We start from the raw sequence: 12559 nt of genomic DNA, 5'->3' as shown, positions 1-12559 counted from the left end.
GCCTAATTTAAATTATGTCGCTTTTAGGATGAAAAACGTCTGAGATTAATAATAGGCCAATATAATCTCAAATTAATTTCGAACCACTCAAAAGAAATCACTGATTTGATGTCAGTTTAGAGGACACTATTTCCGAAAATGCCTAGGGTTGTTAAACCAAACCAATTTGTAGGCTTGTCATTTTAATTGTATTGGCTATTCAAAATGGATAAAGGAGCAGCATCATAACGGGTCAAATTCAAGCATTTGAGGTCTGTTAATCACTACGGAGGACAAATGTTCATTGAATGGGCCTCCACATATGGATTTGCGATGTGATCATTCCAGTTTCACTTGTAAAGTCACAAGTCTAGACAGAAGACAGGGCTAGGCAGCTCCTTATCTATGCTTGGCATCACCTGCAAACGATACATTGAACGGAACCACAACAAACCCACCTCTCTGTCGCTGGAGTCAGTGCTAAAGGGGACTCTCACCCTGAGAACGCTTTCTGGAGTGTCTTGGGTTTATTTTCATTTCAGCCGGAATCCCGGATAGGAATAGCCTCTGGACATGGAGTACGTCAAGCTTGCCTACGACTGACATATAGCCAACTAGACATCAACAATTTATTGTCGAGGATGAACTTTCTGAACAGAGGATGCAATAGCAGTCTAATCTATTTATCACGACATGAAACAGCAATTGAAAGATACATAGTAGGCCTCTCTATGTGACGTCTGGCATCAAATCAAAAAGCCATTAGGTATATACTCTATCTTGCTATGTCAATTATGTCAATAATTGCTATGCATCCAGTTACCTACTGACCAATAAATCCAGGTTTCCTGCCATTATACTCCACCTAATTATTCGTCTGGAAATATTTCATTATCGTGGATAAAACTCAGATATTTTAGAAAACAAAGCATATAGCGTGTTTGAGATACAGGCCTAATCAAATAAATCGCATTTTAAACCTTATTTAGGCCTAATACACCTTCATAATTCACTTTCGACATGTTTTACGTATTTATTAAATTTTTTGCGTATGAAAGAAGGCAATGTCTAGAATAAAGTTTTAAAAAAGGAGTCACACAGAAAATAACAGCATCATTTCCCTTTTATCAGATAATTATATAGGTAGTTTACAAATCTACGTCCCACAATCATCCATCTAAATAGGCTAGCTGTATCTGATACACATCATTAGCCCAAACAAAAGCGTCATTAATCCACTGTTGCGCCACCGATGCGCCCTGAGCGGCAGAATGAAAATGGATATAGAATAGAAATAGCCTACTGTCATTTTCTCCTGAGGCATTTCAGGACTACACCCTACGGATAACAAATGATTGGAATTTAATGGACACATTTCCCATTCTAAAGTCACCAGTTGTCCTAAACTCTGGACTCAAAGCATATAACATGGTGTGTAATTAATTAGACTACTCTACTGATGCATAAACAATTGGGGTATACTTCTTCAGGGAAGTAATAGACCTACTTTTTAAGCACCTGGTAGCCACCCAACCTACTGTAGACAGGGGCAGATTAAGTCATTTGGAAGGCCCAGGCAGATGCCAGTGAGGCCCCGCCCAGAACCACCTCAAGCCTTTGTGGGCCCTAAGAGAGATTGGAGGTCGGGGTTCCCCAAAATGCACCCTTCGTGCCCTGTCAGTAATTCAGCCATGATTACAAGGTTTAGATAGCTGGCTAGACCAACTTACCTAGCCAACTATAAAATGTTAGCTGACATGGTCGAATTGAGTAACTGTCAGTGAATGATATGAGAAAAACTGCTGATGCAATACCATATTTCGAAATTGCAACCTTATGTATTCTACTATTCATAACTCCCAACGGTAAATTGAGACCCCGACTGAGTTCCTAATTTTTTTATTCACGAGGCTCCCTGATGTGAGGCCCGCAAGCAATTGACTAAATGGTAAATTCGCCACTGACCGTAGTAGCGCTTGCAGGTGAATTTCAGAACTTTGCCTGAGAGCATACGTTTACCACAGAATGCAAAGTGCATGAGTAATGTTTTTGAGAGTTTTACAGATTTACTATCCCTTAATATGAGAGACCTCTTCAGTTGAGATAAAAGTTGAAGAGATGCTTGGCATGTAAGAAATGCTCAACAGCAGTTACAATGAACACTTGGCAACATTGTGAGAATATACCCTGCCCTGTACAGGGTTGCACACAAACACTGAAAATAATTATTAAATTGTGCATTGTTTATATGAAAGTTTTATTTCTAAAAACAATCCACTGGTAAGTCTCCTTGTTGGGAGCTATGAAATACAGTGCTGAAAGTCTACATACCCTTGCACTGTTCTCACATTTCTAAGCCTTAAATTTAAATGTAAAAATTGATTCAATGAGGATTTTCCCCCACTGAAATACACAACCTAATCAACATTTTCCGAGTAAAATATATATTTTAAGAATTTTTCTGAAAGTAATAAAAAACAAAAACAAACTTTTGATTGTGAAGGTCTTCACACCCCCAGCTGTCGCACATATAAATAAGTTCAGGAGAAAATATTTTCATAAATTTAAAAAAAAAAAATGTTCAAGGAGGTCCATGTGTTTGCAAAAGTGCTTCTCATGATATAAGAACAACTTCCCTTGTCTGTATGGTCCCTCAATTGGAGGGTGAATGTCAAACAATGATTCAACCTCAGAGCCACCAATGAGATTTAAAAGCATGTCTGGGATACATTTTCAGACAGGCATATATCAGGGGAGGTTCAGAAATAATCCCAAGACACTGAATATCCCTTTGTGTAAGGTCAAGTATGGTAATTCTTCTGTGGATGGTGTATCATATCACCCAGACACCGCAAAGATCTGGCCATCCTTCCTAACGGAGTTGCGAGAATGGAAACGGCTCAGGGACATCAATATGACACACTCCAGGCTCCTTTTCAGCTAATTTATCATCTGATTTAGTTAACAAAAGGCACAGCTCAATAGGTGGTCCTGTGTGGCTCAGTTGGTAGAGCATGGTGCTTGTAACGCTAGGGCTGTGGGTTTGATTCCCATGGGGGAGCAGTATGAAACTGTATACACACTACTGTAAGTATGGCAGAAGTGTGTGGGGATCTTTCCTCTTCTGTTGTTCCCGCAAGCAAAGGGGGAGGCCAATGACATCACTATCAGACCAACTCCTTGAAGTTTGCAGTTGTGTAAAAACTATTTTGGTAATTTTGTTATACCCTTAAAGACATCCTCCTGCAATTTATTAACTTTTATTGTTGAAAAGCGATATTCCAAGTATAAATACAGTAAAGTATAAATACAGTAAAAAAGTTATTTTTTGTTGACAACTGGAAACTTCAAGGAGTAGGGCATTCAAGGATTTGGTCTGATGTGAATCCGTGATGTCATCGACTTCCCCATTGCTTTAGGAACAATTGAGGACAAAAGAGGAAAGGCCTATCACCCCACTTGTGCCATGTCATGATTTACCTGGACCACCTAATGAGATGTGCCTTTTGGAAATAAGGTGTTAAATGAGGTGAAAAGGAGACTGGAATGCCACTTTAAGTGTGTGTACATTATTGTATTTACAGTGCATTCAGAAAGTATTCAGACCCCTTGACGTTTTCCACATTGTGTTACAGCTGGAATTCAGTTTTTTTCTCACCTATCTACACACAATAAGGACAGACAAAACATGTTAGTAGAAATGTTTGCACATTTATTGAAAATTAAATACAGAAATATCTAATTTCTCATATCTCACAATAAACCATGACAAAGCAAAAAAAGGTATTTAAAATGTTTAGCAAATTTATCAAAAATAAAAAACTGAAATATGACATTTACATAAGTATTCAGACCCTTTACTCAGTACTTTGTTGAAGCACCTTTAACAGCGATTACAGCCTTGAGTGTTCTTGGGTATGACGTTAAATGCTTGGCACACCTGTATTTGGGGAATTTCTCCCATTCTTCTCTGCAGATCCCCTCAATCTCTGTCAGGTTGGATGGGGAGCGTCGCTGCACAGTTATTTTCAGGTCTCTCCAGAGATGTTCGATCGGGTTCAAGTCCGGGCCATTCAAGGACATTGAGACGTGTCCCAAAGCCAATACTGCGTTGTCTTGGCTGTGTGCTTAGGGTCATTGCGCTGTTGGAAGGTGAACCTTCGCTCCTTCCATCTGGCCATTTTAACATAAAGGCCTGATTGGTGGAGTGCTGTAGAGATGGCTGTCCTTCTGGAAGGTTCTCCCATCTCCACAGAGGAACTCTGGAGCTCTGTCAGTGACCATCGGGTTCTTGGTCACCTCCCTGACCAAGGCCCTTCTCCCCCAATTGCTCAGTTTGGCTGGGTGGACAGCTCTAGGAAGAGTCTTGGTGGTTCCAAACTTCTTCCATTTAAGAATGATGGAGGCCACTGTGTTCTTGGGGACCTTAAATGTTGAAGAAATGTTTTGGTACCCTTCCCCAGATCTGCGCCTTGAAAGAATCCTGTCTCTGAGCTATACGGACAATTCCTTCAACCTCATTTTTTTGGTTTTGCTCCGACATGCACTGCCGACTGTGGGACTTTATATAGACAGGTGTGTGCCTTTCCAAATCATGTCTAATCAATTGAATTTACCACAGGTGGACTCCAACCAAGTTGTAGAAACATCAAGGTTGATGAATGGAAACTGGATGCACCGGAGCTCAATTTTGAGTCTCATAGCAACGGGTCTGAATACTTATGTAAATAAGGTTATTTCTGTTTTCATAAAAAACTGTTTTTGCTTTGTCATTATGGGGTATTGTTTGCAGATTAATGTGAATTTTTCTTATTTAATCCATTTTAGAATAAGGCTGTAACGTAACAACATTTTGAAAATGGGAAGGGGTCTGAATGCTTTCCGAATGCACTGTATACTTGGGAATTTGTTTTTCAAAAGAAAAGTTCAAAAATAGCAGGAGTGCATATTTAAGATTATTTTAAAAGCCACATAAATCATTGGCTGAGCTGAGAGAACTGTGCATGGATCAACAACATTGAATTCACTCCATATTACTGGCCTGGGTATGACAAAGTCAAATGAAGGAATCTTGTGTAAAAAAATCCATTCCAAATCATGTTTGCAACAAGGCCGTTAAGTAACACTGCAAGAACACATGGCAAAGAAATACACTTTTTGACCTATATTAGAAACTTCAGGTTTGGGTCAAATCCAAATAATCACAAGAGTGAAACCACAAAACAATGAGACAGATATTTCACCGGATGTACACAACCGGTCAAAGGTTTTGGAACACCTACTTATTCAAGGTTTTTCTTTATTTTTTACTATTTTCTACATTGTAGAAGAATAGTGAAGACATCACAACTATGAAATAACACATATGGTATCATGCAGTAACCCCAAAAAATTGTGTTCAACAAATCAAAATATATTTTATATTTGAGATTCTTGAAATAGCCACCCTTTTGCCTTGATGACAACTTTGCACACTCTTGGCATTCTCTCAACCAGCTTCACCTGGAATGCTTTCCCAACAGTCTTAAATCTGCTTGAGACAAGTTATTATTATTATTGCTGTTCATCAATGATCCCCAATCAAATTTAGAATGGATGCCCTAAGAGTTGCGTAATGTTGTTAGAATCTTATTCAAAATGATTCACAACTGTAATTGCTGCCAAAGGTGCTTCCATCAAGTTTTAACTCTGGGGAGTGAAGACATCTACAATCAATACATTTTTATACATACATACATACATACATACATACATACATACATACATACATACATACATATACACTGCTCAAAAAATAAAGGGAACACTAAAATAACACATCCTAGATCTGAATGAATGAAATAATCTTATTAAATTCTTTTATCTTTACATAGTTGAATGTGCTGACAACAAAATCACACAAAAATAATCAATGGAAATCCAATTTATCAACCCATGGAGGTCTGGATTTGGAGTCACACTCAAAATTAAAGTGGAAAACCACACTACAGGCTGATCCAACTTTGATGTAATGTCCTTAAAAGAAGTCAAAATGAGGCTCAGTAGTGTGTGTGGCCTCCACGTGCCTGTATGACCTCCCTATAACGCCTGGGCATGCTCCTGATGAGGTGGCGGATGGTCTCCTGAGGGATCTCCTCCCAGACCTGGACTAAAGCATCCACCAACTCCTGGACAGTCTGTGGTGCAACGTGGCGTTGGTGGATGGAGCGAGACATGATGTCCCAGATGTGCTCAATTGGATTCAGGTCTGGGGAACGGGCGGGCCAGTCCATAGCATCAATGCCTTCCTCTTGCAGGAACTGCTGACACACTCCAGCCACATGAGGTCTAGCATTGTCTTGCATTAGGAGGAACCCAGGGCCAACCTGCACCTGCATATGGTCTCACAAGGGGTCTGAGGATCTCATCTCGGTACCTAATGGCAGTCAGGCTACCTCTGGCGAGCACATGGAGGGCTGTGCGGACCCCCAAAGAAATGCCACCCCACACCATGACTGACCCACCGCCAAACCGGTCATGCTGGAGGATGTTGCAGGCAGCAGAATGTTCTCCATGGTGTCTCCAGACTGTCACGTCTTTCACATGTGCTCAGTGTGAACCTGCTTTCATCTGTGAAGAGCACAGGGCACCAGTGGCGAATTTGCCAATCTTGGTGTTCTCTGGCAAATGCCAAACGTCCTGCACGGTGTTGGGCTGTAAGCACAACCCCCACCTGTGGACGTCGGGCCCTCATACCACCCTCATGGAGTCTGTTTCTGACCGTTTGAGCAGACAAATGCACATTTGTGGCCTGCTGGAGGTCATTTTGCAGGGCTCTGGCAGTGCTCCTCCTGCTCCTCCTCGCACAAAGGCGGAGGTAGCGGTCCTGCTGCTGGGTTGTTACCCTCCTACGGCCTCCTCCTCGTCTCCTGATGTACTGGCCTGCCTCCTGGTAGCACCTCCATGCTCTGGACACTACGCTGACAGACACAGCAAACCTTCTTGCCACAGCTCGCATTGGTGTGCCATCCTGGATGAGCTGCACTACCTGAGCCACTTGTGTGGGTTGTAGACTCCGTCCCATGCTACCACTAGAGTGAAAGCACCGCCAGCATTCAAAAGTGACCAAAACATCAGCCAGGAAGCATAGGAACTGAGAAGTGGTCTGTGGTCACCACCTGCAGAACCACTCCTTTATTGGCGGTGTCTTGCTAATTGCCTATAATTTCCACCTGTTGTCTATTCCATTTGCACAACAGCATGTGAAATTTATTGTCAATCAGTGTTGCTTCCTAAGTGGACAGTTTGATTTCACAGAAGTGTGATTGACTTGGAGTTACATTGTGTTGTTTAAGTGTTCCCATTATTTTTTTGAGCAGTATATATACACACACAGTTGAAGTCGGAAGTTTACATACATCTTAGACAAATACATTTAAACTCAGTTTTTCACAATTCCTGACATTTAATCCTAGTAAAAATTCCCTGTCTTAGGTCAGTTAGGATCACCACTTTATTTTAAAAATGTGAAATGTCAGAATAATAGTAGAGGGAATGATTTCCGCTTTTATTTCTTTCATCATATTCCCAGTGGGTCCGAAGTTTACATACACTCAATTAGTATTTGGTAGCATTGCCTTTACATTGTTTAACTTGGGTCAAATGTTTCAGTAGCCTTTCACAAGCTTCCCACAATAAGTTGCGTGAATTTTTTCCCATTCCTCCTGACAGAGCTGGTGTAACTGAGTCAGGTTTGTAGGCCTCCTTGCTCGCACAGTCTTTTTCAGTTCTGCCCAGAAATGTTCTATGGGATTGAGGTCAGGGCTTTGTGATGGGCACTCCAATACCTTGAATTTGTTGTCCTTAAGCCATAACTTTGGAAGTATGCTTGGGGGTCATTGTCCATTTGGAAGACCCATTTGCGACCAAGCTTTAACTTCCTGACTGATGTCTTGATGTTGCTTCATTATATCCACATCATTTTCCTGCCTCATGATGCCATCTATTTTGTGAAGTGCACCAGTCCCTCCTGCAGCAATGCACCCCCACAACATGATGCTGCCACCCCCGTTCTTCACGGTTGGACTTCTTCAGCTTGCAAGCCTCCCCTTTTTTCTCCAAACATAACGATGGTCATTATGGCCAAACAGTTTTGTTTCATCAGACCAGAGGACATTTCTCCAAAAAGTACGATATTTGTCCCCATATGCAGTTGCAAACCGTAGTCTGGCTTATTTATGGCGGTTTTGGAGCACTGGCTTCTTCCTTGCTGAGCGGCCTTTCAGGTTATGTCAATATAGGACTCGTTTTACTGTGAATATAGGTACTTTCGCACCTGTTTCCTCCAGCATCTTCACAAGGTCCTTTGCTGTTGTTCTGGGATTGATTTGCACTTTTCGCACCAAAGTACGTTCATCTCCAGAAGACAGAACATGTCTCCTTCCTGAGCGGTATGACAGCTGCATGGTCCCATGGTGTTTATACTTGCGTACTATTTTTTGTAAAGATGAACGTGGTACCTTCAGGCGTTTGGAAATCGCTCCCAAGGATGAACCAGACTTGTGGAGGTCTACAATTTTTTTTCTGAGGTCTTTAGCTGATTTCTTTTGATTTTCCCATGATGTCAAGCAAAGAGGCACGGAGTTTGAAGGTAGGCCTTGAAATACATCCACATGTACACCTCCAATTGACTCAAATGATATCAATTAGCCTATCAGAAGCTTCTAAAGCATGACATAATTTTCTGGAATTTTCCAGGCTGTATAAAGGCACAGTCAACTTAGTGTATGTAATCTTCTGACCCACTGGAATTGTGATACAATGAATTATAACTGAAATAATCTGTCTGTAAACAATTGTTGGAAAAATTACTTGTCATGCACAAAGTCGATGTCATAACCGACTTACCAAAACTATAGTTTGTTAACAAGAAATTTGTGGAGTGGTTGAAAAACAAGTTTTAATGACTCCAACTTAAGTGTATGTAAACTTCCGACTTCAACTGTATGTGTGTGTGTGTGTGTGTGTAAATATACACACACACACACACACACACACACACACACACACACACACACACACACACACACACACACACACACACACACACACACACACACACTTAGAAAAGGTTCTATACATTTTCTTTCACTTTGAACATATCAGTAGGGGAAAAAAATCAAATAATTGTATCCCTTTTTAGATTGAATTTTAAGGCAGCAAAATGTGAAAACTGTGCAAGGGGTGTGTAGACTTTCGTTAGGCACTATTTATTTGGGCTTTGATTGGGCTGCTTCAGGTGAGAGCAAAGGACTGACTGAGCCTGGTAAACCGAGTATGGTATAGAGAAGGCCCAGCCATTTTAATTTTAACCCAGCTACTCACACCACCTGGGATACTAATCACTATAACAAATGTTATAGTATGCTGTACAAGCAGAGAGTTACACAGGTAGAGAGGCTACAGTCCGTACTTCTCATTGTCACTTTACTATCAGTATAACGTAGAGAAATCACTGAGACTTGAGTGAGCTGCACAGTCTGTAGTTAAAAATAATTGGAGTACAATGAACGATGCTAATAATAAATAATTTATTAATGGGATATAAATGAAAATTATTCAATAAATTATATTATTTTGTAAGTGCTTCACAACAAAGGCAAGAACAAGGAAAACATTTGTACTTGAAAAACTGGACAGCTCCCACTTAGAGCAAATCCAAATGTACAGAATAAACACAAACAGGCTATGTAACTTATTGGAGTACAAAACTGTCCAACGCATGTAAAATAACTGTATAGGGAAAAAACATTCTGGGCAGGTCATTCACATCTTAACCGGATATGAAAATAATAAAGGAATTAACAGGAAGTACAGTATTATTGATGAACATGTCATCTAATCATCACGAGAGTGCTTTTGATTATCTCTGCTCTTTTCTGCTACGTTGTCATCCACAGACACACAACACAAAAACATGACTAGGTTTGGACAAGGAACATCATTATCATTGTGCGTGACTCAGGGAAGAATACACAAGATGCACACGTCCAACTCAAACTTTTCTGCAATCTCCCACGGACATCGATGGATGACTTATATGAACATTTGAGTTAGACACAAACATCTCAAGTTAGGATTCAGCCCTTGAATTCTAGGATTTCAAGAGTTTTGGCAAAGCTAAGAAACTGCATTAACGAATAAGCCCATGTGCAGACCTCAAATCTAAATGGAAAAGTATGTAGTGTAGAATGAAGGCTGAAGTGTGTATCTATTTTGTAGTGTTTTTCACGTGTATATCCCTGTTAGAGGATGGAGTGCAACTCTGAACTAGTCCTCCTGCTTCTTGAGGAAGAACTGCAGCGCCGAGTCCCACTGGTCTCTAGGAAAGCGGTTGGATAGCTCACAGTAATCCAGCAGCTGAGACACTTTGTCTGCATGGTGAAATAGCAAAGGAATAAAAGACAATTATAACGAGTCTGAAGGAGAAGCTTCAGGATTCTTCACTAATGTTAAAGAATTTGATCAATTGATTAAAATAACCCCAACTAAATAATGTATGTATATGAAATATTTCAATTGCAAAATTGTAAATTATTACTTTATGGTCAACTTTCTTAATAAATATACGTGGACTATAACCGAAGATTCATACCCACGCACAACTACGCTGACATTTTTTATCTACCTGCTTGTTGCGTTCTGTTGTCTGGATGGTTCTCGCTTGAGGCACAGTCCTGGAGGAAATAAAATAGGAACGTGTCAGTGATCCACAGCATTAAGACAGGAGTACAGGTGGAGGCCAGACACCATTGTCCACCAGCTGTGAATAAATGGAAGTGTGTGTGGTTAATCTTATCCACCAAATGATAACTCATCAGGCTTGAAGCTAACCAAACTCGGATACTAACAGATAACTTGAACTTAAAAAACAAGCTTTCAATACATTTTGCAATGCTGTCATTGATCTTGCTTTGTAGTATACTCCTCTGGTAAACACACACATTATTGAAGCATGTAAAGATGTACTCAAATTAAAATCGGAACCTTAATATCCTTAATACTATTAGCATTGCAAAAGCACTAGTTTTAGATTAATCTCAGTTTAATTGTGAAATAAATAATGACATAAGGCAGAGAGATATATATCTCCCTCTATAGTGCGAGCTAATCTTAGTGTAAATAATAGTATTATCTGGGCGGTGAGAGGGGAGGAGACAGCTTGTTTACTGGAGGCTAAACCCCTGGCAGGTAAATCCACTGAGGAAGCCATCCATCTGTGTTGGTGATAAACATTCACAGGAAGGCGACAGACATTAAAACAGAAAGACTGACTAAAGAACTGGGGGTCTATTATTTATTTGAAAAGCGTCGCCAAAACATGTATGTGTACGCGTCTGTGTTACCTGTATGAAGGTGGCCAGTAGCACACAGCTCATCTCCTGTTGTAGGATGACCTTGTTCTGGGGGTTGTTGTAGCAGGCCGAGATGAGGGAGGGGAAGAGCACTTTGATGAGGCGCGGGTGGCTGAAGTACTGGAAGGGCAGCTGACACAGTTTCTGCAGCACACTGGGCTGGCGGCCAGACTGCACTATCACCTGGAACACACACACGAGTTGGGCCAGTCAACCAGTCAGTCAGCGGCAGTGACAACCATAAACTACCACCCCGCACCCCTCCCACCAGTAAATCTGCTACTAAACACACAAACACCCAATAGGAGGAGAACTGGAGGGCACAGCCTCCCACCACACAATTAAAGGCTAAAAAACACAATGATGGGATGTTTTGCTCTTCCTTTGAACCGCAAGTACAGTGCCTTCAGAAAGCATTCATTCACCTTGTGACTTTTTCCACATTTTATTGTTACAGCCGGAATTCAATTTATTTATTTTCTTCTCAACCATCTACACACAATAATGACAAAAGGAAAACATGTTTGTAGAAATGTTTGCACATTTATTGAAAATTAAATACATACATCTCATTTACATAAGTATTCTCACCCGAGTCAAAACTTTGTAGAAACTGGATTGTGCAACATTTGCCCATTATTCTTTTCAAAATTTAACCTCTGTCAAATTGGTTGTTTATCATTGCTAGACAACCATTTTCAAGTCTTGCCATATATTTTCAAGTAGATTTAAGTGAAAACTGTAACTCGGCCACTCAGGAACATACACTGTCTTCTTGGTAAGCAACTCCGTGTTTAGATTTGGCCGTGTGTTTTAGGTTATTGTCCTGCTGAAAGGTGAATTCATCTCCCAGTGTCTGGTAGAAAGCAGCCTGAACCAGGTTTTCCTCTAGCATTTTGCCTGTGCTTAGTTCCATTCCGTTTATTTTTTATCCTGAAAACCTCCCCAGTCCTTAACGATTACAATCATACCCATAACATGATGCAGCCACCACTATGCTTGAAAATATGGAGAGTGGTACTCAGTAATGTGTTGTATTGGATTTGCCCCAAACATAACACTTTGTATTCAGGACAAAAAGTTAATTGCTTCGCCACATTTTTGTAGCATTACTTTAGTGCCTTGTTGCAAACAGGATACATGTTTTGCAATATTTATATCTGTACACGCTTCCTTTTCACTGTCAA

General features: G+C 40.5%; 1 protein-coding gene across 2 annotated transcripts in view; it reads right to left on the bottom strand.

Annotated features, from left to right (window-relative positions):
• Positions 1 to 9531: 9531 nt before the first annotated feature.
• Positions 9532 to 12559, bottom strand: part of scaper (S-phase cyclin A-associated protein in the ER) — a 133531-nt gene continuing 130503 nt past the window's right edge. For both annotated transcript variants that reach the window (XM_029757625.1, XM_029757627.1), the window contains 3 exons: positions 11364 to 11555; positions 10646 to 10694; positions 9532 to 10391 (listed from right to left, as the gene is read on the bottom strand). In XM_029757625.1, the coding sequence (XP_029613485.1) occupies positions 10288 to 10391; positions 10646 to 10694; positions 11364 to 11555 (345 nt within the window). In that variant the 3' untranslated portion in view covers positions 9532 to 10287. The remainder of the gene's footprint in view (positions 10392 to 10645; positions 10695 to 11363; positions 11556 to 12559) is intronic.

The sequence above is a fragment of the Salmo trutta genome, chromosome 7, assembly GCF_901001165.1.
Source record: "Salmo trutta chromosome 7, fSalTru1.1, whole genome shotgun sequence".
Classification (NCBI taxonomy): domain Eukaryota; kingdom Metazoa; phylum Chordata; class Actinopteri; order Salmoniformes; family Salmonidae; genus Salmo; species Salmo trutta.
The sequence above is the reverse complement of the archived record's forward strand: the minus strand, read 5'-3'. Positions and strand labels throughout refer to the sequence as shown.